Source organism: Rattus norvegicus, chromosome 8, assembly GCF_036323735.1.
Source record: "Rattus norvegicus strain BN/NHsdMcwi chromosome 8, GRCr8, whole genome shotgun sequence".
In the NCBI taxonomy this organism is placed as follows: Eukaryota; Metazoa; Chordata; class Mammalia; order Rodentia; family Muridae; genus Rattus; species Rattus norvegicus.
This window is the reverse complement of record NC_086026.1, coordinates 115,534,269-115,558,768: the sequence shown is the minus strand read 5'-3', so window position 1 is coordinate 115,558,768 and position 24,500 is coordinate 115,534,269. Positions and strand designations below refer to the sequence as shown.

The following is a 24,500-nucleotide window of genomic DNA, read 5'->3' as shown; positions in this document are numbered from 1 at the left end:
GGAGGAATGATGCAGTGTGGTCCTCACAGTCAACGAAGAACTTTGAATCCTGATTCAGAATCAAAGTATGTATTTGTTCATTTATTTGCTCCAGAAATACACACTGCACACCCTCTCCGTTCCTCTCCATTACTGTGGTGGAGCGTTTACAATAGGATATGACAGACAAGGACTGTGGGGCTGATCTTACTCAGGGGTTCAGAAACCTTCTATCACTTCCTTAGCCTCTGGCAAACCGCGTCACATCAATTCCAATTCAAGATCTTGATGTGCTTGGTACTGTGTGCTGGTTGAATTTACTTGGGTCTAAAAAAGGATTCCTTTAAGCTTGATTTACTTGGGCGGACAACAGGGATGAGCCCACTCTTTCCCAGGTTCGAAACAGTTTTTATTTCACTTACAAAATTCTGATTGTTTATCTTTAAGAGATGATGATGATGATGATGGTGATGATGTGGTGTGTGTGTGTGTGTGTGTGTGTGTGTGTGTGTGTGTGTGTGTGTGTGTGTGTTCTAAGACAGGGTCTCACTATGTAGCCCAGGCTCGCTGACCTCTTGATCCTCTTGCTTCAGATTCCTGAGAGCTGGGATTACAGATTTGGCCCAGACCAGCTATAAGATTGTGACATCCATTCGAAATAGTTCATCCAGTTTGGCAAAAGGCTTGCTCATCTGCAGTGCCGAGAGTTGCCAGAGTCTTTCTTACCTTTTTTTTTTACCACCCCCCACCTTTTTTTTTTTAACATGTCTTCCTGTTTTAGAAGACCAAATTGTTACTTTTCAATAATAGGACATGGTGTTAACATTGTTTCAGTAACTCTGTCCTCTTCTGTCAGCTGAAAGAGAAACACTAGGAAGGAAATTAACATACCTCCGCCAGGTACTTCCTGTTTCTAACTTCTGTCCTTCCTTTTCACAGGGCAACCCTGGTGATGAAGGTGTTGAGGGCTTAGATGGAGAACAGGTAACTAATGGCGCTACACTGGTTTATATTTTCTGTGTGTGTGCCACTGCATACATGCTAGAGGTCAGGTTGTAGGAATTCGTCTGTCTGTTCATCTTTTCCGTCCTGGGGATTGAATTCAGATAGTCAGGATTGGCAACAATCCTGCTAAACCATCCTGCTTTTTGTCTGTCTGTCTGTCTGTCTGTCTGTCTGTCTGTCTGTCTGTCTGTCTGTCTGTCTGTCTAATCTATCAGGACAGGGTCTCACTGTGTAGTCCTGGCTGTCCTGGAATTCGCTATGTAGATCAAACTGTCCATGAGCTCAGAGCTCCGCCTACCTCTGCCTCGTGAGTGCTGAGATTAACCATGTCTGGCTCCTGATCTTTTCACCAACCATTTTCAATTCATTAAACCTTTCCCTCTCCTTTCTGAGAAACATTTCATGTCAATACTTTAAAATTAATTATAAAACTTCACAAGAGTGATTATTTAAAAAATGGAAAACTTTAATTATTTTTATTGGCAGACCAGACTGAAGAACTTTTCATATACACAGGAGCGCACACGCGTGCGCAGACACACACACACACACACACACACACACACACACACACAATGTACTTTGATCATACACCCCCATTAGCTTCTCTTATGTCCACCACCCTACTGAACCCTGATTCTTCCTGAGTCCCCTTCTTATTTTCATGTCATTTTGTTTGTGGCCCACTATTTTTAGTCAGGGTTGGCTGCATAAGCATGGGTAGGGGTTATTCATTCAAGCAAGGGCAGCTTTCCAGTGGCTACAATAAGGACTGGGATTCTCACCTCACAACATTAACCATATGGCTTCTCGTGGGAGGGTGTGGTCTCTCCAATGCATGATGGGATGTTTGAGAACAGTCTTGTGCATGTAGCCGTGAGTTCATGGTACAACAGCCTTGTTGGGTCCGGAAGACAGCTTTTTACAGCGCTCCTCATTGTCTTCTGCCTCTCATATTCTATCCACCCCCTCTTTCACAGTGTTCCCTGAGGCTTGGAGTGAGAAAAGAATCCTTTAGTTCACAGAGTTCACAGTATTCATTTAAAAAAATTTCAAGTTAGGGGGCTGGAGAGATGGCTCAGCAGTTAAGAGCCCTGACTGCTCTTCCAGAGGTCCTGAGTTCAATTCCCAGCAACCACATGGTGGCTCACAACCATCTGTAATGGAATCTAATGCCCTCTTCTGGTGTGTCTGAAGACAGCTACAGTGTACTCATATATATAAAATAAATAAATCTTCTTTAAAGAAATCAAGTTAGTATGTAGAATTATGCATCTTTGTATATATTTGCCAGTATCCTTTATTCTTACTCACCCCCTCTCTTACCCCCCCTTCTCTTTCTCCACCACAAATAGTTCTCTCATCTGCTCTCATCTTAGTCTGGCGCCAATGCTGTTACAATGAGGACAGCGTTTCCTGACTGGTGCTTTTTAATGTGCAAGCTTGGTAGGGTTTAACTGAGCTGATGTCATCCACCCAATACAAAGATCCTTACAGTCCGCCCCTTCCCAGGCTGCCAGTCATGGCCCCGAAGTTCATTCCCATCTTATATTTTGTTAAGTTCCAGCAATTAGACATTAAAGAAAAGATTCGTATTTGCGTGTATGCCTGAACATATACCGGTGTGTGAAGGTGCCCGTGGAGGCCAGAAGTAGGCGTTGCATTCCCGGTAACTAGAGTTAAAGGATCATGTGGGTCCTGGGGACCAAACCTGGGCCCTGTGGAAGAGGACTTCACCCCTGAGCCATCTTGCCAGCCCCAGTTTTGTTGTTCATACTGTTTTATACGGCTGGCCTTCCTTCTCTTAGCTTTACTCCCACATTTATTAAGCATCACGGATACCTTCCTTTTAATAGGCGCTATCCTAAAAAACAAATAGAAACAAACAAAACAAGAAACAACTGGCAGACTTTCCGCTAGTTGTAAACCCCTTGGCTTTTGTTTCTCTGTGATCTCCTTATTTTATGTTTTCTACTTCAGAAATGATAGCTCAGCAGTAAACAATTCTGTTTTGAGAGTTGTCCCTTCTCAGCACTTTGAGAAGGGCCTTCTTAGTTTCTGTCTTCTTTTGCCTGAGATTTTTCATTATTACTGCTAAGAAGCTGTCAAAATAATTATTTCTCAGCAGTAGCATTTCAAAAATATATATCAGGTTGAGTTAAAAAAAAAATCCCCATTGCTGTTAGTTTTGACAGTTTCAATGAGATGTCTCCGGGTGTAGGTTTCATTTTATTTATTCTGCTTGGGACTTGTGAAGCTTTGGGTCTATTTATGCCTTCTACGGATCTTAGAAAATCCGTAGAAAATTACCCTGTTGAAGTTTTTAGCTTTTGTGTTGTATTCGTCAGCTTCCCATGGAATAATGAAACACCCAAGGTGATTTGCATATAGAGAGAAAAGGCTTATTTTCTTTCATTCATGATTTTAAAATTCAAGTTCATGCTTGGCTAGACCCATTTCTCTTCAGCCTTCGATAGGGGAGTCACAGAAGACAATGGTGGGGAGCGTGTGGTGGAGAGATCTGCTCACTTCATGGTTGGGAAGAAGGAGAAAAAGAAGAAAGGACTGGGGTCCCAGGGTTCCCTTCCAGGGCTCAGTCTAGTGGCCTGAGGACCTCCTACCAGGCCCCGCCCCTTAAAGGTCCACAGCGTCTCCCAGCACCAGCACACTGGGATAAGAAGCAGCACTTAGACTTCGACTTAGAGAGGGGAGACATGCGAGACTCAAAGCATAGCATCTGTTTCCTGTTTCCTGTTTCCTGTTTCTTGGTTGCAATCCCTTTAGGGGTTGGACAGCTTTTTCTCAGGGGTTGCCTAAGACCATGAAGAAAATGATGTTTACGTTTTCTAGCTTTGGTTTCTAATTTACTATTTCCAACTTTACTCGCTTTTACTAACGTACCTAATCTGGTAATTGAGGTTGTTGGTGTGAGAGTTACTCAGTGCCCCTGATGTGCCCTCTTGTCAGAGGTGCTAATGCACCTCCCCACTCTTGACTAGACTGTAGAGCGACACGGAGACAGCTTCTAGAGTGACTGATATCATAAACATGCCTTGTCTATTTTTTTTTCTTTTCCTAGGGCGATCGCGGGGCCGCGGGGTCATCTGGAGAGAAAGGAAGCAGAGGCAGTCAGGTAAAATATGAGGGTGTTTTTCTCTGTCATCTTTCTGCTGCATAATCAGACACCAGCAGTTTATGTGGTGGGAAAGAATCATCTAGTGGTTTTGTTTGAGACTGGGTGTGAAAGGCAGTCATGTTAGATGATCCTTTGAAAGCTGGGGACCTGAAGTGTGGATTGTGAACTGAGTTGCATGAATGTAGGACTTAACCCTTGTGCTTTGCACTGTGAGCAGGTCATTCTGTGGCTCATAAGCTTATCATGGGTCCCTGTCACTGATGACATAGTCTCCCACCAGGCCCTTTAACCTCCCTCCCCCACACCCAACTCTTTATTGAACATTTAAATTTCTTATTTAACCTCTAAAGTGGCCCTATAAGATCATGCCTTACCCTCTTAAGTACTGTGGTATGTATCAACAATCATGCCTCTTCTCTCCACCCGTGGACTCTGCTGACCCTACCAAAATGCATGGTAGAGAAAGTTGTCCCCCTCTCCCTGCCTTGACCTGTTCCTATCCCCCACCCCCATGTGATCCTTTATGGGGCATCAGGGAGAGGTTAAAAGACCAAGGGCCGAGACAGTGGGGAGGCCTGGGTCCTACTGTGTGCAGAAGAATTAGTTCCTAAGTTCCTACTGTGTGCAGAAGAATTAGTTCCTAAGTTCCTACTGTGTGCAGAAGAATTAGTTCCTGACATGTGAGAGTCAAGTGTGCTGATATTCCTGCAGGGCCTGGCAGAGGGAGGATTTGCAGAAACAATAACTTAATGTCTACCTTTCAACCATACCATTTTGACTTTAAATATTTTAAGCTTCAAGGACTGCCCTTAAAACCTGTGTCCCCCATCTCCCCTTTTATAATTTCCTTTTAGGTATCGAGTGATTTTATGATGTGATTCATTTTTCATTTTTTTCTTTGTAATTTAAGGGCTTGACAGGTCTGCCTGGACCAGCTGGATCTCGTGGGGAGCCTGGGCTGAGGGGAGATCCTGTGAGTGATGGCTGTGGGTTTTCTTCTGCTTTAATTCCTCCATCATAAGCGCCGTGCAGAGGCTAAGAATGATCTGGTGAATGAGGCACCTGTCCAGTCTGTCTTTACTGCATTGAAGCGAGCTAGAGGGTCTTTTCTCACAGAAGATCTGGGTCTGGGAAGAGTTGGGATTTTAATTGGGTTGGGCCTCTGGGATTATTGAGTAAAAAGGTCTGGACAACGGTAAGGGTCCTCCTTGATCTCCCTCCTCCCTGCCCTGCCCCCCCTTCTCATCTGGTGCTCCAGATAGAACCTAGAACCTTGCACATGCTACGCGGTTATTCCTCCTCTAAACCGGCTCTCCAACCCGTCCTCCTTTCCCTCAAAACTGTTCTTCCTTTGGTCCATACCTTTTCCCTTTTCCTTCTTTTTTTTTTTTTTCTTTTTACTGTCCATTTGAGGAAGGTCACTTTTGTTTTCTCAGGGGGATCCTGGAATTGATAATTTCATTCAAGGCCCCAAGGGAGAAAAGGGAAGGCGTGGACGTCAGGTAAGATGGTTGTAGTTTCATGCAGGGATGACTACATGCTCTTTCAGAACGCTCGGACATTTTGGCTGAATCCCATAAGAAATGGGCAAAGCCACAGGTCTCCCATCTTCCATGGAGACAGGAGGCCTGACTGCCAACCTCCCCTTACTTCCTAGTCCTTGAGTTCTTGTCTTCACCATCTCTTTTCCCTACAGAAGTGTCCCCTCCCCGACTCCATGCTAGTAATGTTTTAAAAGCGACCTTAAGCCTCTTCAGTCTTTAGGTTCTTTCCTAAAATGAGAGCCTCAACTCAGGGAGGTCTAGACTCTTCTCTGTCATGAGTTTCCCCGCTCCTGAGACTCTGTGTTGATTTGAAAGTCACTATGCAGCTGGCTTGCTTTCCCTCGTAGGCTGAGCTGACTGGTGCAAACTGGGTGGTAGGCAGTTGTAAAGATGAGATGTCTGTCTAGTTCTGAAGACTGGAGCCATCACAGTGGAAGACATCAGAGAGGGAAAAGAGACTTGTCAGCTTGACAGATGCTAATGTCTTAGAAGCCAGTTTTAGATTTTTATGTCTCGGGCATGCACGATTCTGAAAGGTGCCTGAGAAAGTGACAGTCCCAGTCCTCATATCTCCTCCTTCCCAATGGCTGGTCACGGGGTCTCAGAGCAAATATCTGTAACTGGAGGGGAACCTTGATTTACTTCGAATTCCTGTTTTGGTGTCTTTGACAAAACCACAGGGCCTCGGTTCTCCTCCTTAGATTCTGGCTAGCTAGAATCCATGTTATGTGTGTCCAGGTCCTGAGAGGAATTCAGCTTGGGATGAGGTCATTTTTATGTTGCTGTGTGGGAAACCTGTTTCACCCTGTCATTAGTTATGGCTGGATTGTACAAACAACAATGAGTCGTGTCCCTCAGTGAGTTGAGATCAGAGGGCCCTGTGAATGGCTGCTCCCCGGGATTGAGCTAAGCACACATAGAACAATCAGCCCTTAACTCCTAGGCCTCAGGATCCTTATCTGGAAGATGGGTAGATTAACTATCTGGTTTCTGTGAGTCATTGGTTGTCACAGTAAGAAATGTCATGAACTTAGAATAGCCATAGAGTGCTCATGGCCCGCTGCTAGGAAGGAATCCAGGCTTCTGAACACACTGTTCAGTGTGGCAGCCACCACTTGTACCACAGCTGTAGTGAGAGCCTCAGGGCCACAGCTTCCAAAGGTCTCCAACCTTGACTTTAACCTGTTAACCTTGACTCCGTTCTTGTATGTGGAACAGAAATTGTAACTGTGTCAGATTATGCCAAGTCTGATTGAATTTTGTGTTTCTTGTGGTTTCTCCTCCTGTGCTGGGCTCAAAGAAGGGTGCTAATGACTATCCTTTGAATAGACTTAGATGATAGTAAATTACTCTTTTACATAAACCATGCTTGCTGAGATTAGAGTCTGCCTGCGATTAGAAGGCAGGCCTCTAAGGGGCAGTCTTTCCTTGCTATTATTTCTGAGAGGCCTTGGGATCAGTGTCACAGTTAAGTCTGGAAAATTCTTCCATGAAATAGTTTTTTCAACAAAGCAGAGAAATTGTATTACATACCTAGTGTGGGAAGGAGTGGAGAACCGATTGTGCAGGTCAGGAGTGTAAAAGCAATCTCAGAGAGGGGGGAAGAGGGAGAGAGAGAGGGAGAGGGAGGGAGGAGGGAGGGGGAGGGGGGAAGAGGGAGGGAGAAGGGGGGAGGGAGAGAGAGGGAGAGGGAGGGGGTAGAGGAAGAGAGGGAGAGAGACAGAAAGACAGACACACATGCATTCACAGAGACAGAGAGAGACAGAGAGACAGAAATTCCCATGCATATGGAGACCAGGGGGTTGACACTGAGTATCTTCCTTAAAGCTGATCATGGGACAATAGAAAGTCTTAGCTCCAATTATTATCATTGCAGATATTTTAGAAATAATTGAAAATTAGACTGGGGATGCAACTCAGCTGCTAGAGTGCCTGGCTAGCAGTGCACAACCCCAGTGTGTACAAACTGGGCATGGTGTACACGTCTGTAAGCCCAGCCCTTTGGAGGCAATGGGCAGGAGGACTGGAAGCTGAAGCCCATCCTCGGCTCCATGGTGAGTTCTAGGCCACACAGGCTGTGTGTGTAAGATCCCATCTCAAAAACAGTAAAGGCCAAAGGGGTCAGCATCCAATAATCAAAGATGGCTCTTAGACGCGTTTACTGTCCCATGGTGCAGTAGTGTGGGGCAGTGAAACATATCAAGGAGAACTATTTATTTCTGTTGATGCTTTGATACAGTTTTACTATGTAGCCCAGGCTAGCCTCCAACTCATCACCTACCCTTCTTGCCCTGGCCTTCTAAGTTCTGGAATTACAGGCACGAGCCGCCATGTTTGATTTTCTACACATTTTCCATCCCCTTCCTTCTTCCCTTCTTTCCTCTCCCCCACACCCTTTTCTTTCTGCTGGGAATTAAAACTGGGACCTCTTGATGTCAGGCAAGTACTCTACCGGTAAGCAAGGTCATCAGCCAGACCACTGTTTCTCCACATGGAAAACATCCCTGCTGTAGTAGTAAGTGGAAAAAACCGAGGTTTACAGGAGCGCATTCAACCTGAGACCAAATTTGTATGGGGAGAAAAATCCCTTTCTATAATGCAGAATGTATGTGTTGCTTTCTTTCCCTTTGCATTTTGAGTTCCTGACATGGCCCGTGAAGAATTCACAGCGCCTTTTGTTTAGAAAAATTCTAGATCTACAGGAAAAAAAATATAGTTGTAGGAACAAAGTGTGACCATCACCATATCTGCTTTCTATCCATGTGTGTGAGTGTGTACTCTTGTGTGAGCATATGTGTGAGCATGCGTGTGAGCATGTGTGTGAGCATGTGTGTGAGCATGTGTGTGAGCATGTGTATTCTTGAGCCATCTGAAGATTAATTAAGGGTATTATAACGCATTACCAGACATACCCAACAGGCATAGTTTAAGAAAAAAGGAAACCACTCTATATCACACTAAAGAAACAGCATTTATTTATATAAATTTTATATCTATATTTATTTATATAATATTGCTTTTAAAAAATTTTTGAAAAGTTGAAATAGAATTACATCACTTCCTCCATCCCTTCCTTCCCTCTAGCCTCTCCCAGCTATCCTCCCTCACAACCCTCCAACCCTCCTCCCACTTTCAAGGGTATTTAGTTGTTACAATACATGTATACGTATGTGTCTGCACCAATACACACGTACAACCTGCTGAGTCGTTTCTGTTGCTTGTGCCACATATAAATAATATTAGTTTCTAACACCCAGTCCATGCTCACATTTTCCTGCTTTTCCCATGTCTTAGTCTGGGCTACTGTAACAGAATACAGTTGACAGGTTGTATGACCCAACAATTAGTTTTCACAGCTCCGGAGTCTTGGAAGACTTGGTGTGTGATGAGGGCCTAGTTCTGGCTTCATGCATTGCCTTCCTGGCTGCCACCTCATAGAGAGAGGGCTGGGGCACATCACACCAGTTCCCTCCTCATGACCCAGATCGCTTCGCAGAGGCTGTATGCCTGATCCCTGCACACTGGGCATTACATTTCAACATGTCCATTTTAGGGAGAGCACATTGATGGCAGGCTTTCATAGTGAATGTCCTGTGCAGACCGCTGGGGAGAATGGCCATCGGTAGTGGTATAGCACTGACCCCTGAATTCTGCAATATCAGCTTGCCAATAAGATGTGTTCATTGGTGCAAGACAGACACGAAGGCGATATTAGAACGGCCACTCTGTCACTCCTGAAATGTTCTTTATGACTCTTGGTTGTTGCTGTTGTCAGAGCATCTCGTCTCTTTATTTTTTCTTAGTTAGAGCGGGTCCTCCATTGTTCGTTTGTTTATATGACATTGACATTTCTGACCAATTCTTTTGCTGAACATTGCCCCCCACCCCATAGCACTTGCCTGATTCTTTCTCCATAGGTAGAGATGGACTAATCACTTTTTTATTTAAACAGATGATTTAGTAATTCTATTTGGGAGTTTGGCTTGTTTTTGTGATATTAGATTTGAGCACTTTACTGAACCTTGCTCACCAGCTCTCTTTAGTATGACTATATTTTCTCTTCTTTCTAATGAATAAGTAATCTGAGGAATGACACTTCTTCAGGACTGTAAGTTTTCTGTTTTCCAACAGTCTTTTACCCAGTGGCCCCAGCATCTGTCCCAGTAATTACGTCACTATTGCTGGCGGCAAAATGCTGTCTGTCGTGGAGGTGAGAAGACAATAAATGTTCTAGGAAAGGATCTTTATTATATACAGATCTATTATGAGAGGCTTTATCTATAGCCTTCTCCCACATCTATATCCACTTTTCTAATATATGATAGCAATTACACCCTAGAGGAAGTCAGGAAGATCCCAGGGGCTTGTTAAAAATATTTTTGTGTGTAGCATATGGCATGCGTTCATGTGTGTATGCACATGTGTGTGTGTGTGTGTGTGTGTGTGTGTGAGAGAGAGAGAGACAGAGACAGAGACAGAAACAGAGACAGAGAGAGACAGAGACAGACAGAGAGACAGAGACAGACAGAGAGACAAAGAGACAAAGAGATAGAGATAGCGAGACAGAGAAAGAGCACATGCATGTGCCATGGTACACATGTGGAAATCAGTGAACAACTTGTGGGAGTTGGTTCTTTCCATTCACCATGTGTGTTCTGAGAACTGAACTCAGGTTGTCAGTGCCCTTAGCTGCTGAGCTATTTGGCCAGCAGTCCACCTTAGGTTTTGGGACAGAATCTCTTCTGTGGCCCTAGAGCTCACCGACTCAGCTAAGCTGGCTGATCTCTGGAGATCCATTTGTCTCTCTCTCCACACACTGAGGTTCTGCCTTTATGTGGGTTCTGGACTCCTGACTTCAGGTCCTCATGCTTGGCTCACAAGTGTTTTACCCATCTATCCATGTCCTCTGTCCCTGATTGTCACCACTATAAAGGCGGTGGGACCTGGGAGAGTGGAGCCTAAAAATGAGGTAGACAAAAGTCTCAGGCAATAGCCAACTTTATTTAGAGCATCAGACAATTTATACTCTGAGAGTTAAGCAGAGTCATATGAGCAAAGTTCAAGCTGTATATGTCCACAAGGGCAGGTCTTACCTGGAAAGAGTGTCCAAGTAACAGTGGTAACATAATTGGTATTCTGAGGCAAACCCACCTCTATTTACTATACCTGGAGGGATGGCAAAAATGTATTCCAAGAACAAATCGGTGTTTAGCAGTAGCAGAGGTCACAAGAATCGCCTCATTTTCTTAGAGCTATCTCAGAACATTCAGAATTCTCCTCACACAGCTCCATTCTCCGACTGTGTTCTGACATCTAGTATAATATTTTTTTCCTTTCAAAACTGAGGGACAGTCATTTTTCCTTATTTGGAATGAAATTATTCTTTCATACAATTAAGCATACTTTAAAAGAGCAGCACCATACTATATACTGCTTTCTATTTTATAAAACAAAAACAAACAAATAAAAAACAACAACAGAACCCCTTTGACTGTTTTATACTTGTATGTATTGTATCTTGACTTGATCATGTCCACTCCCAACTCTCCAAAACCTTCCCATCATGTTCCCTTCCCACTTTTCATTCTTTTATTTTTTTTGAAACCCCCTGAGACTAGCCAGTGGAATGTTGACTGGTTTTGCTGGCTTGATCTTGTGTGGGTAAGCATATTTGCAGCGAGGTCGTGAGTGCAAAGCCACCTCATATTAATAATAACAACATTATCTTGAGGAGATATAATGATCTGGGTATGGTGGCTCACACCTGTAATCTTAACACATGGGAGACTGAGGCAGGGGGATTGTGAGATCCATGTTCGTTTGGGCTTGCATAAGTCTTTGTCTCCAAAGATAAAAACAAAACCCAGGTGTGACAGCACATGCCAGCAATCCAGTGTGTGGTTGGCAGGAAGATGTAGAGTTCAAGGCCACCCTTAGCTACATAGTGAGTTTAAAGTCAGCTTGAGCTACAATAGAATCAGAGAGAGAGAGAGAGAGAGAGAGAGAGAGAGAGAGAGAGAGAGAGAGAGAGAGAGAGAATTATCATAGATATAAGCTTTCTTGAACCCACCGCAGAATCTAAACAAAACCATCAATAGGGGTTCTACTAATACATATCTGCCCCTCATGTGCAGCTCGGTCTTGAATTTTTCACACTTTCTTGGTGTTTTGATAAGTATTTTAAAATCATGGCATCATATTTTGGTAAATGTTTGTACCACGATTGACTTTCAATCCACTAGCATTGTGGGCTAAATTGTTTGAGAATTTACTCCTTCCTAAGTAACAGAGTAACAAGATGCGGTTTTTGCTTCAGTGTTACACTTGCTTCCCTCCTTCTCCCCTCTGAGGTAGCAGGCGACTTCACTGAGTGATTATCCATGGTGTTCTGGCTGGGGATTGTAAGCATATGGCTTTTGCAACCTACTTTTAGTGAGGGTTCAACCTCTCCTCTAGCCCACCACCCAGCAGAGGTAGTAGAAGAGAAAAGTTATTAGGATGTGGGAGAAGTGGACCGTTCAGCAATAGTTCTTTGGGGGCGAGCTTGATCCTCTTTCTCAGCAGTTCAGTCCCATAGCAAACACCAAATAGGACTGAGCAGCTGCAGAGCAGTTCTCTGGGCAGGCAGACACCAAACACGAACCAGCAATCCTGAAGAAACCACCAGGCTCTCCAAATGGCCTAAGGCGAAGCCACTGAAGCTGCAAGCTGCTGCAGGAACCTCAGGAGCAGTTCCTGGGCGAATTTCTCTCAATGGCGGCATTATCACGAGTTGGGCTCAACAACGCTATGTAAGGCAGATCAGTACATGTGTGTCATTAGTGAGAGTAAGGAGGCGGAGCAAACCGAACCAATGCTTAGTGCTCATCTCCGACTGTCTGTGGGGTCATATTTGTTTTCCTTCATCAAGAGTCCTTTCACGTGCTTGTTATATCAAAATATCCTTTCACCCATGTCTGCTTCAGGAAAACAGTCTTTCATGTGTTTGCTTTAGCAAGACATCCTTTCACCTGTGTGCCCCAGCCAAAACATCATTTGACATAACTAACTTTCCAAACAACTAAAATTTCCACTTCAGGGCATTCTATGGCTTCCATTTCTCTGAATTTCTGCCCACTTCCCAGCTTCTGACACCACAGAGGTGACTACAGAGTGCCTTCTCATGGTGGCTGTGGTATCTTTCTTCCTGTCACCACCTATATATACACTTTGTGTTGGTCCCTCCATGCTCAGAGAGACACAACTTCCTACCTTCTCCTCTACCTGCCACTCAGGACCCTGCGTGGCACCTATATGGAGGAAAATGACAGTATGTTTAGACACTAGGCATGGCTTGTTGAAGAACATATTTGACTGCTGTCACATCATGATGAGCTTTGATGTGCTATTACCAAAGGGACACTCAGCAGGGAACAATAATCTATTGCTGTTTAGAAACATGAAAATTGATGCCATTTACTTCTTTATGCATGCGTGCATGTGTGTATATGTGAGAGTATGTGCATGTGTGCATGAGTGTGTATTTGTGTCTGCATGCATGCTACTGAGTATGTGCATGTGTGTGTACATGTGTGCATGCTCATAACTGTGCGCATATGTCTGTATGTACACATGTGCATGCTCATGCGTGTGTGTGTGTGTGTGTGTGTGTGTGTGTGTGTGTGTGTGTGTGTAGGTCGGAAGTCCAAGTTGGGTGTCTTCCTCAATTGTTCTTGCTACCTGATTTTTTTGAGATGGTTTCTCACTACTCACAGTTTCGGCTAAACCATCCAGCCAGTGAGCTCCTGTCTTTTACCCACCAGTGCTGGGATTACAGGCACACACCTCTTGTGCTCTGCTTTTATGTGGGCTCTGGGGGTCCAAACTCAGTTCCTCATGCTCACACAGTACTCACTTAACCCACTGAGCTGGAGACTGGTGCTCGAGCAGTGCTTATAGACATTCTATCTCTGCACATCCCAATATTACAGCCACCAGCCCTACCCGCTTGTTGAACCCTTGGGATGTAGCCAGGTTGACCATTCATTTCATTGAATTTTAGATAAGTTGAATCATCACATACTGCCAGCAGCTTTGGCATCGGACAGCTCAAACCGAGGGAATAAAACCAGGAATTTGTGGTATTTAAACAGATCTTTCTTTTATTCCAGGGAAGTTCTGGTTTCCACGGACTTCTGGGGGAAACTGGCAGTGTGGGACCTTGGGTAGGTGTAACACTACTTCCCTTTTGCTGAAGAGGGAGCTGGCCTTGCACAAGGAGGGGGCTTGGTGCCGCAGGCTTGACTTGTTTTCTGAGATCTTACCTTCTTTTGTGCTCTTAGGGGTCACTTGGAAGACGTGGCTTGCCAGGGTTGAAGGTCAGTATTTCCGGAGAGTTCTCTTCGTTCCATGAGTAAGGCTACCTTCCTAGTTCTCACTATGAAAGGTCAAGGAGGGTTGCTGACTGGCTGTCAAGAGGGCATGGGGGTTGGATGGGAAGTTACTGTGGAAGAAAGGAATGTTCAGGATACTCCCATGCCCCACTATATTTCATTTGGGTTTAAAATAAATAAAATAAAATGACATTTCCGAGTGAAGGCCAGGGCTTCCTATTTGTGTGTGGGGAAGTGCACGCTGTGGAGATGAAGGCGAAAAGGCTGAGTCCATGGCGTCTCCCGAGGAAGCCCATCTGCTTTCAGAGTGGGCTGGGGACTATCCCGGGAGGAATCTTGTTTTACTAAGCTGCTATCTGGCTCCCAGATGGTGCACTACACGCTTGTCTATATCTTATGGAAATCTTCCCATAATCCTGTTCCACATAGTCAGGAGAATGGTCTACAATAGCCATGCTTGTGGTTTGAAATGAACACCTTCTAAGTACATAGCAGGGCAAAGCAAAGAATAAACAGCAGAAGACGCACAGATGGCAGACCACCATCAGATTGGCTGCTCAGAACAGCCAATAGAAATCAACTGGGGAAGCCCCCTTCAGGACCCAGCTAGATCTCCAGGTAGAGCTGAGTGTCCCCTCAGGAGAGGTGTCCACTAAACAAATAGCAACATATAGGGATGGTGTTGTCATGTCTAGCCTTCACAGTATCTGGCAGACACTGACAGGGGAAGCTGAGGAGGTAACCTAGAGTTCCTCAACAAGCTTCCCTCTTCATGGATGAGCTTCCCATCGCTGAGCCTTGGACTCCCCAGTTCTCTCCTGCAGACAGTTTTGTATCATGGGATAAACAATGGTAACCTCTCTAAGATACAATGTTTTACTCTTGGGGTGTGTTGCTCTTCTCTTCCCTCCCCACAGAGTTGGGAGTGCACAGCCCATCCTCAGACAAGGGGGCCTTAGAGGACACCTTCAGACAAACATGCTGAGGTCTGAAATGGGAGCATGGGCTTCTCTAAGAGTTCAAACAGTGCACGTTAGTTTGCCAATGTAACGAATGTTACAGTCTTCTCATCCTGGCAGGGATGATAACTTTAAAGCTTATCTGAGCTTTTACAGAATGAGTTCAAGGCCAGCCTGGGCAACATAGTGTGACACTGTTTCAAAATGAAAAAATAAAACGGGGCCTGGGTATAGCTTTGCCTTACGTCTCCGGCCCAGCAGGCCAGCTTGGTAAAGGGCAGGAAATTGCTGGAGATGCCACAGCTGACTGATTCAAATCTAATGTCTGCATCAACAACTAGGATGCTCTTTGAAGATTCTGTATAAATTCAGCTTAATTCTGGTAGGCTCCTCTGGAACTCAGCTCTGCAGTGTTCTGCTCACGTATTTTAGAGGTGGGCGACCAGCTTAGTTCAGTGTTCAGTGTGCTATTGACTCTTTACAGTAGAGATGAAGATTTTGCTTTCTTACCCATCTACCGACTGGGTCTATCCTTCTGCTCCCTGCCACATCCTGGTCATGCATTTATTTTGTTCACTCTTGGCTAAATTAACTGAGCATCCACAGCTTTCTAATTTCATTTTCTGTGATAGAATCTCCCATTTTCCTATTTGCTCTATGTTCTCTGAGCCTGTTAACTACACAGCTCCCTAATAGAAGTGTTAGGCCCCCAGTATAGTAGGTCATGTGAGGATTACTTTTCTTTTCTTTCACTCATTTCTCCTCATTCCTCCATCTCGTTACCAAAAGACAAGCTTTCACCCTTTTGGCTTCTGTACTGTTCCGTGGAGACAGATTTTGCAGTAGAGCCCTTTCATCCTGGAGCAGGAGTGAACTTGTGCGAGCTATAGGGTGAAATTGGACATGTTCCCTCTTCATAGATTATAATCATTATGAGCCCTTAAAATGGCTTGCTTGTGCTCCTATTCAAGTTTCCAATCAATAGTTCCTCCACCGTAGATGAATTGATTAAAAAAATTGGTGCATAAACAGAAGGCAGTTCAGCTCTAAAGAAAAATAAAATCACAAAATTTGTAGAAAAATGGGGTGGAGTGGGGGACTTAGAATGTATACTATTGAGTGAGGTCACATAGTCTCAGAAAGAAAAACCCTGGGTATTCTCCCTAGTATGTGAGTCCTATGCATCTGCACACAAAGTATAACACATGGAAATGCACATAATTCTATTCATATGAAAACCAATGCACATAATGCTACAGTATAACATGTAGAAAGGAGAATAAGACAGCAGGGGGCAGTGTGAGGTGTAAGGGTCACCCATCCAGGAATTCAAGAACAGCTTGGCCATCAGAGCAGGACCACATCAAATGACTGCCACACGTGACCACCGTTCTGTTTTCCTGTGAAGGATAAAGGTCCTTGACACTAGAGAGATGTCTTAGAGTGTCTGTTGCTATGATAAATGCCACAACCAAATTAACACAAGGAGGAGAAGCTTTATTTTGGCTTACGGTTTCACATAGCACAGTCCAACACTGAGGGAAGTCAGGGCAGGAACCTCTGCTGGGTCTGGGAGCTCACCACAGGTTTTTTGTTTGTTTGTTTGTTTATCTGTTTTCATTTCTGCAGGGTGTGCTTGGAGAGGCTGGTGAGCTGGGCTACCAAGGAGAACCTGGGTATCCAGGCCCACAGGTTGTATCGAGAGCTGTTTTTTTAATTAAAATTTTTATTATTTATTTCTTTATTTACATTTCAAAGGTTATTCCCCTTCCAAGTTTCCTGTCCATAAGCCCCCATTCCCTTCCCTCGCCCTCCCCCATACGGGTATTCCCCCTATAGATCCCCCTTATTGCCCTCTCCCATATTCTCCTGCACTGGGGGTCCAACCTTGGCAAGACCAAGGGCTTTTCCTTCCACTGGTGCCCTAACAAGGCTGTTCTCTGCTACATATACAGTTGGAGCCCTGGGTCAGTCCATGTATAGTCTTTGGGTAGTGGTTTATTCCCTGGGAGCTCTGGTTGGTTGGCATTGTTGTTTTTATGCAAGCTCCTTCAACTTTTTCAGTACTTCCTCTAATTCCCCCAAAAGGGGTCCTATTCTCAGTTTGGTGGTTTGCTGCTAGCATTGACCTCTGTCTTGGACATGCTCTGGGTGTGTCTCTCAGGAGAGATCTATATCCAGTCCCTTTCCACACGCAATTTTTAGCTTCATCAATCTTATCTAGTTTTGGTGGCTGTATATATATATATGGGCCACATGTGTGTCAGGCTCTGAATGGTCATTCCTTGAGTCGCTGCTCTAAACTTTGCTTCCATATCCCCTCCTATGGATAGTTTTCCCCCTTTTAAGAAGGAGTGGGAACATCTGCATTTTGGTCATTTTCTTCTTGAGCTTCCTGTGGACTGTAGATTGCATCTTGGGTAATTTGAGCTTTTTGGCTAATATCCACTTATCAATGAGTGCATACCAAGTGTGTTTTTCTGTGATTGAGTAACCTCACTCAGGTGATATTTTCTAGTTCATTCAATTTGCCTATGCATTTCATGAAGTCATTGTTTTTGACAGCTGAGTAGTACTCCATTGTGTAGATGTACCACATTTTTTGAATCCATTCCTCTCTTGAAGGGCATCTGGGTTCTTTCTAGCTTCTGGCTATTATAAATAAGGCTGCTATGAACATAGTGCAGCATGTGTCTTTGTTGTATGTTGGAGCATCTTTTGGGTATATGTCCAAGAGAGGTATGGCTGGGTCCTCAGGTAGTATAATGTCCAATTTTCTGAGGAACCTCCAGACTGATTTCCAGAGTGGTTTTACCAGTTTGCAATCCCACCAACAGTGGAGGAATGTTCCTCTTTCTCCACATCCTCGCCAGCATCTCCTGTCACCCTGAGTTTTTGATCTTAGCCATTCTGACTGGTGTGAGGTGGAATCTCAGGGTTGTTTTGATTTGCATTTCCCTGATGACTAAGAATGTTGAACATTTCTTTAGGTGCTTTTTGGCTATTCGATAATCCTCAGCTGAGAATGTTTTGTTTAGCTCTGTACCCCATTTTTTAATAGGGTTATTTGATTCTCTGGAGTCTAACTTCTTGAGTTCTTTGTATATTTTGGATATTAGCCTTCTATCAGATGTGGAATTGGTAAAGATCTTTTCCCAATCTGTTGGTTGCCGTTTTGTCCTGATGACAGTGTCTTTTGCTTTACAAAAGTTTTGCAGTTTTATGAGGTCCCATTTGTCGATTCTTGATCTTAGAGTATAAGCCATTAGTGTTTTGGAGAACTGGGTTTTAATCTAAGGGTATTTGCTTGAAACCTTTTCTCTGTGTGGCAGAAATCTGAATCAGAATGTCATAAAGGAAGCTTCCTGGGTCTTTATGAAAGCAAATTGCATAGCCCCTCTTTTGGGAAGGCCAAACCACAATACCAGTATTGATCAGACTCCTGGCTACTAGCCTATGTGTTAGCATTAATTCATTTAATCCACAGTTGGGGTGTTAAGTGGGCTTATTAGTCCATTTCACGGGGCAAAATGGAGAGGAGGATGAAGAGGGTAAGCAAATTGTCCAAAGTCACACGGCTAGTGAGTGACAGAACCACAATTCAAACTTAAAAGTCAGTGCTCTTAATGAGTGCCTCTGGAGCTGTGATTCCAGTTGTCCCTAAGTAGAATTTAATTCATTAAAATTGTGTTTTATCAGCAAACTGCTTGCTGGTCTCTGTTATGCACGGGGCTCCCTCTTAATATACCTCAGTGCCTAGACAAGCAAGACAGGGGTCTAACCTCTATGGGTTCAGTCCAGTGAGGCTTTGTAAACTCCCAAGTGACAAGTGGAAACTTAAATTTCAAAATAGCTCTTTTGGAATCCTCAAAGGAGAGACTGAACCTACCATCGTACGGTCCTTCAAACTCTTCCTCTTATAAAGCAAAGTGTTTCCAAGCTCCCAGCAATGGGACAACTATAAACTGACAGGAAACTTTACTCACATCAAGCCCTCTCCCCACCATTAAAAATCCAGTGAGTGTCAGTTGGCCCTTGAGAGAAAAAAAGAGTAATCAAAGTGTAATTAGAGTGTTTTCTTTATGATGGGAAAAAAAAAACAGCTTCAGGCGGAGATAACGAGGAAACAATATTGTTTTTCCCATTTTCTCTTTGATCGCTAGTCTATTTTAAATTCAGACCCGCACTACTGCCCTGTCCCTGCTCTGTCCTCTATAGTCACCAGATTTTGCTTTTTAAAAGGCATGAACATCGTGCCAAGAACCACAGGGGAGATAATCAATAGAAAAACTGTCCTCCGTTCTCACCTCCCCACTGGGTTGTGGGGTGATGGTCTATTAAAAAAAAAAAAAAGACTGTCAATACCTCACCAGGGAGGGTAGAAACCAAGATCAATGTTTCTTCTATTAGGAAAGCGTCCCTCAGAAAAACCAGAGAAAAATTAAAGTGTCAAAATCAGTCAAGCAAAATAGACCAGAGGGAAAAATAAGGGTCTCCTATCCCACAGCAACAGAGATTGGAACATTTAAATGAGATCTGGCTATAGAAAAAAGTTCCTTTCTAGTGAGAGGGACACCATAGCTGCTACTCTCAGCCTACTCGGTTGACTTCAAATCAGTTGGGTGACTGAAGCTATGAAATCAGCTCTTTTGAACTTCAGGGCTCAGCAGATCCTTCTGGAAAGGTTGCGTGGAACATAGATGTTGAGGACCTGTGTCCTCCATTGTAGACGGTTGAGGGTGGAATGAATATACACGAGCGCTTCAGAGTGTAGACACCACTTCATTCAGTTGGGTGGGTGGCACAGTGCTGGGTGTGGGCACCTTTGTCCAGGTGACCTTACACTTACATGGGCTATGAAAGGGATGTATAAAAATCGATTGACTTTCAACGTCTCTTTTGGAACAGGGACCCAGAGGAAGGCAAGGACCTCCAGGATCATTCGGTCAAAAAGGGGATGCGGGTGCCCAGGTAGGTTTGTAAGACAAATGACTACAGTATAGAAATGGCCGATTCTTGCCTCGAGGAATCACAGGGCGAATCACTTGTTCTGGGGTCTGTGACTACCTTAGATTTCCAGGATATCTAGTTTGACCAAGTTGGCCTTGCTATCAGCCATGAGCCCCCTTCATTCTGGAAACACAGTGAGCAGTAAATTCTGGTTTCAAACCTCACAGACATGTGCCACAGCTCCTGTTTACTCGTAGTGCAAGAACAATGGGAGCGCCACAGAGGAGGCAAAGTTTAAATTGCCCAGTCCTCATGAGGATACACGGGCATGCTTGACTGTGTGGATAAGGGCACAGAGGCTCAGGGAGACCCAGTGACTGTTTTGTCAAATAGTAAGTAGTCAAATGCCCTCTGACTTGGGCATTTTCAAACTGTCTCAATTGAATTTCCCAGGGCCTGTTCAACTGTCCATCTAATGTCCGTGGTCAGTGGAAAGGTCAGAGAGACTGAGCCATAGCGTCAGGGCGGCTTCCTAAGGTCAGGAGCATTTGCCACAGCGTAAGACACTAGAGCAACAGGACTTGAGTCAGGTCTGTGGTCTCTGTCCAGAGACTCAAAGCGGTAGCTTTGAGGACGGAACTATAGCTTAAGTTTTTCCCTGGGTAACAAAAGCTAGCTTGCTGTTTTGAAAGACTTTAAAGCACATTTGTTTGTTTGTTTGTTTACTGAGACAGGATCTCACTATATCATCCTAGCTGGCTTGGAGCCCACAGAGATCTGTCTGCCTCTGCCTCCTGAGTGCTGCGATTAAATGTGCATGCCACAGAGCCTGGCTAACCTCTTACTTAAAAAAAATTCTTATTGTGATAGTGTGAGTCTCATTTGAACATGTTTCCAGTTTAGAGCAGGTAAGAGCCCAGGCTTTAGTCTTCATGATCCTTTGACCAGGACCTTTCCCAGAGATTATCTAGATAACCCTCCCCTCCTCACCCCTTTCTCTCAGAGAGTGTATAGATAAGTCCCTTCACCTCTTTCTCAGGGTTCAGTAGATTTGATTCTTGCATAGTAGACTTTGTTCTTCCTCCAAGTCTCCTCCAGCCTAGAGTTTAACAGTGTCTGCTTTGCATTTTGCATGCTGGAAGATAAAATGAACCGGCTGGAGCATTAAAAGCTCACCTTCCATCTTTATGCCAATTCCCTTGTTCTGCATGAAGATACTAGAAAATGTTCTGTTCCTGTAGATAAGATCACAGAGGCTCCAGGAGATTAAATAAATGACTTGCCACCCAGAAAGTGGTCAGACTGGCTTCTGACTTGGATCTTTAGGTGATATGAGCACATTGATAATTCCAGACTGTTTTGATCTTGACTAATAGTGGGATGATATTCCAGTGAAGCCATCAGTAGCTGGGAATGTCATGGAGTAAAAACTCACTTAACAGATTGACCTACCAACCTTGTACCTTAGCAAATACCTTAGCACTGTAGGAAATCAGTTGTTGACCCCTGTAGCTGCATAGTGATGAATCATTGCTGGTACCTATTCTCACAAGACAATACTGTAACAAGTATGATTAGCCTATGAAAAGGTCAAAATTTCAAAATTTGAAGTATGGGTTTTACCGAATGCTTATGCTTTTTCTTCTATTATAATGTAAAAAGCAAAACAAAAATCACTAGTCAAATGACTACATATCTGTAGTAAGAGAGTCATGATTTTGGTCGTGATATCATTGCAGGGGAATCCTGGGCCTCCAGGGCCAAATGGCTCAAGAGGAACAGATGGTCCCAGAGGACTCAAGGTGAGTGAAAGGGAACACTCTTGGTTATGTTACTCTTGGTTACTCTACATGTGTTACTCTTGGTTACTCTATGAGTGTTATTCCTGGTTATTCTATGCATGTTACTCTTGGATACTCTGTGTTATTCTTGGTTACTCTACACGTGTTACTCTTGGATACTTAGGTGTCTTAGTCTTGGTTACTTGTGTGTTACTCTTGGTTACTCTACCTGTGTTACTCTTGGTTACTCTATGTGTGTTACTCTTGGTTACTCTACCTGTGTTACTCTTGGTTACTCTATGTGTGTTACTCTTAGTTACTCTACCTGTGCTACTTTTGGTTACTCTATGTGTGTTACTCTTGGTTACTCTACCTGTGTTACTCTTGGTTATGTTACTCTCAGTTACTCTATGTATGTCACTCTTGGTTATGACCTTTGGCCTTTCTTAGGCAAATATTTGCCTGCCATGTGATCATTTCCAGCATGTTCCTGATATTGTTGATGAAGTTATGGACCAGCTTTTGGCTTATAGCTAGATAGATGCATACAAAGAAGGAAATTATAAAAACTTCTATGGAGAAGTGGCTCACATATCAGGAGAAGTGGCTCACATATCAGGAGGCAAAGGTGTACTGACAGAGAACAAACATGGGTTCACTGTAAATGTGTACTCAGCAGTACAAAGACTGCTAGTGTTTCTATAATTAGATTTATTTAATGCACACACATATAAATACACATAATTTTAAGTCTAGTTTCTGCGTCTGAGAGCAACATTTAGTATTTGTACGTGTGGCTCCCCCCCTTAATTATTTGGTAACATAATGAGTTATGGTTACATCCATTTTCCCTGCAATATTGTGATTTAATTTCTTTTTGCATCTGTATCTAATTCCATTGTGCATTTTTACCCCATTTCTAGAACAAGCCTTAACAAGGCTGGTGAGGGCAACAGGTTTCGAAAAGGCTAACCAAACAGTCTCTAAGGGAATGGCACAAAGATTCAGAAACTCCTGGGAGAAAATTAATTTCATCTTTCCCCTCTATTAAAAGGGAGAACTCGGTCACACAGGAGAAAGAGGTCCACGGGGTCAGCAAGGGTCAAGAGGACAGCCTGTAAGTCTCATTTCTCTGTTTTGAATTCCTGATTGAATGAATACCTTATCATTTTCTTTTTTGGAGGGTGTTGTGTTCTTGTTGCACGTAAAACATAATATGATTTATACTTGGGCTTAGTAGTGTGACAAGATGGCTTGAGCTGTTGAGGATTTAGCCAAAGTTTCATAAGTTCCACATAAGTAAAGAATCCAAAAATGTGTTGGATTTCTTTCGCTTCCTCATTGAGAGGGAAGTGTCTGTGGGGCTCTTCTGTTTGATGAGGAAGTTTCTCAAGAATCCGAGTCTTTTGGGACCAATGAGATGCTCAGATAAACTAAAAACAAAACAAAACTTTGTGAGTCTCTCTCTCTCTCTCTCTCTCTCTCTCTCTCTCTCTCTCTCTGTATGTGTGTGTGTGTACATGTGCTTTGTGTGTGTGTGAACTTTGGGTGGTGGTCCTAATTTTTGACATTTATAGTAAGATATATTTTATATGTATAGGTGTTTTGTCTGTATGTATTTCTATATACCACATGTTTGCCTCGTGCCTGTGGGGACCAGAAGAGAGTGTTGGGGTCCCCCAGACCTGGAGTTTAGATGACTGTAAGCCTCCATGTGAATACTGTGGATTGAATCCAGATCCTCTCTGCAGGAGCAGCCACTGCTCTTAGCCTCCAAGCCCCCAGCCTTGTTTGAGGCAGGATCTCCTTGTTTTTTGTATCTGTGTGAGGCAGCCCAGAGCGCCATGAGCTTCACTTCCCTCTGGAAACACTGAGACTGAAGATTGTGCTACCACATCTGGCTTCACATGAGTGAGTTCTAGTGATTTTAAACCCAGGTCCTCACAGCTGTTTGGCAGGTACTTTACTGACTGAGCCATCTCTCCCAGCACACAGACCCATTTTTGTAGATACCAAATCAGAATACTTAACTAGAATCATTAGCTTTTCAGAGTATGAGTTTAATTATCCAGAGTATAGGAATAATGTTGGAGACTAATAATTGTGAATGATTTCTTCCTACAGATGAAACGTTTGAAGGCAGCAGTCTTCGTTTTTCCTTATTCACTGATCTGAATGCAGGGGGACATTCATTATTTTATATGACTATTTTTCTATGCACTTCACTTTTCATAAGAGCAGAGCTGTCTTCTGGAGATCTCTTCCACCAACAGTTAGGAAGGACTTATAAAGGTGCTCCCCTAATTCTGCACAGAAATTGCATTTGTTGGGAAGGAGAGAAACCTGAAGCAGACTCAGGAAGCTTAAATAAAAATGTACAAGGAGAGAGAGAGCAGAATTTGGTGGCTGTGAAACAGACTGCGAGGCATACAGTGCCCTGTGCCCATCCTCCAAAAAGGTAGATAGTAAAATGGTGAAACTAAGATTTTGTTCAATTTCATTCAGCTCTCTGTGGTTGAAATAGCATAGAGCTTATGCCCCTTAACACCCTCACCTATCTGTCTGTCTATCAATCACCTATGTATTTATCTATCTGTCTCTATCTATGTATCTATCAATCAATCATCTATGTATGTATCTGTCTGTTTATCTATCAATCATTTATCCATCTATCCTCTCTCTCTCTCTCTCTCTCTCTCTCTCTCTCTCTCTCACCCTCCCTATCACCCCCACCCCTGAAAGTTGGGAAGAACATTCTTCTTAGAGGTGGCATT

The 24,500-nt window shown here is 43.7% G+C and overlaps 2 protein-coding genes across 4 annotated transcripts in view; one reads left to right on the top strand and one right to left on the bottom strand.

The window, feature by feature from the left end:
• The window catches only part of Rpl29 (ribosomal protein L29), an 893,235-nt gene that overhangs the window by 390,909 nt on the left and 477,826 nt on the right, over window positions 1-24,500 (bottom strand). The gene's annotated exons all lie outside the window — the stretch shown is intronic.
• Window positions 1-24,500, top strand: part of Col6a4 (collagen, type VI, alpha 4) — a 116,344-nt gene that overhangs the window by 53,461 nt on the left and 38,383 nt on the right. For both annotated transcript variants that reach the window (XM_039081569.2, NM_001412226.1), the window contains 10 exons: window positions 919-963; window positions 4,064-4,117; window positions 5,031-5,093; window positions 5,557-5,622; window positions 13,815-13,868; window positions 13,986-14,021; window positions 16,625-16,687; window positions 19,904-19,966; window positions 21,685-21,747; window positions 22,781-22,843. In XM_039081569.2, the coding sequence (XP_038937497.1) occupies window positions 919-963; window positions 4,064-4,117; window positions 5,031-5,093; window positions 5,557-5,622; window positions 13,815-13,868; window positions 13,986-14,021; window positions 16,625-16,687; window positions 19,904-19,966; window positions 21,685-21,747; window positions 22,781-22,843 (570 nt within the window). The remainder of the gene's footprint in view (window positions 1-918; window positions 964-4,063; window positions 4,118-5,030; window positions 5,094-5,556; window positions 5,623-13,814; window positions 13,869-13,985; window positions 14,022-16,624; window positions 16,688-19,903; window positions 19,967-21,684; window positions 21,748-22,780; window positions 22,844-24,500) is intronic.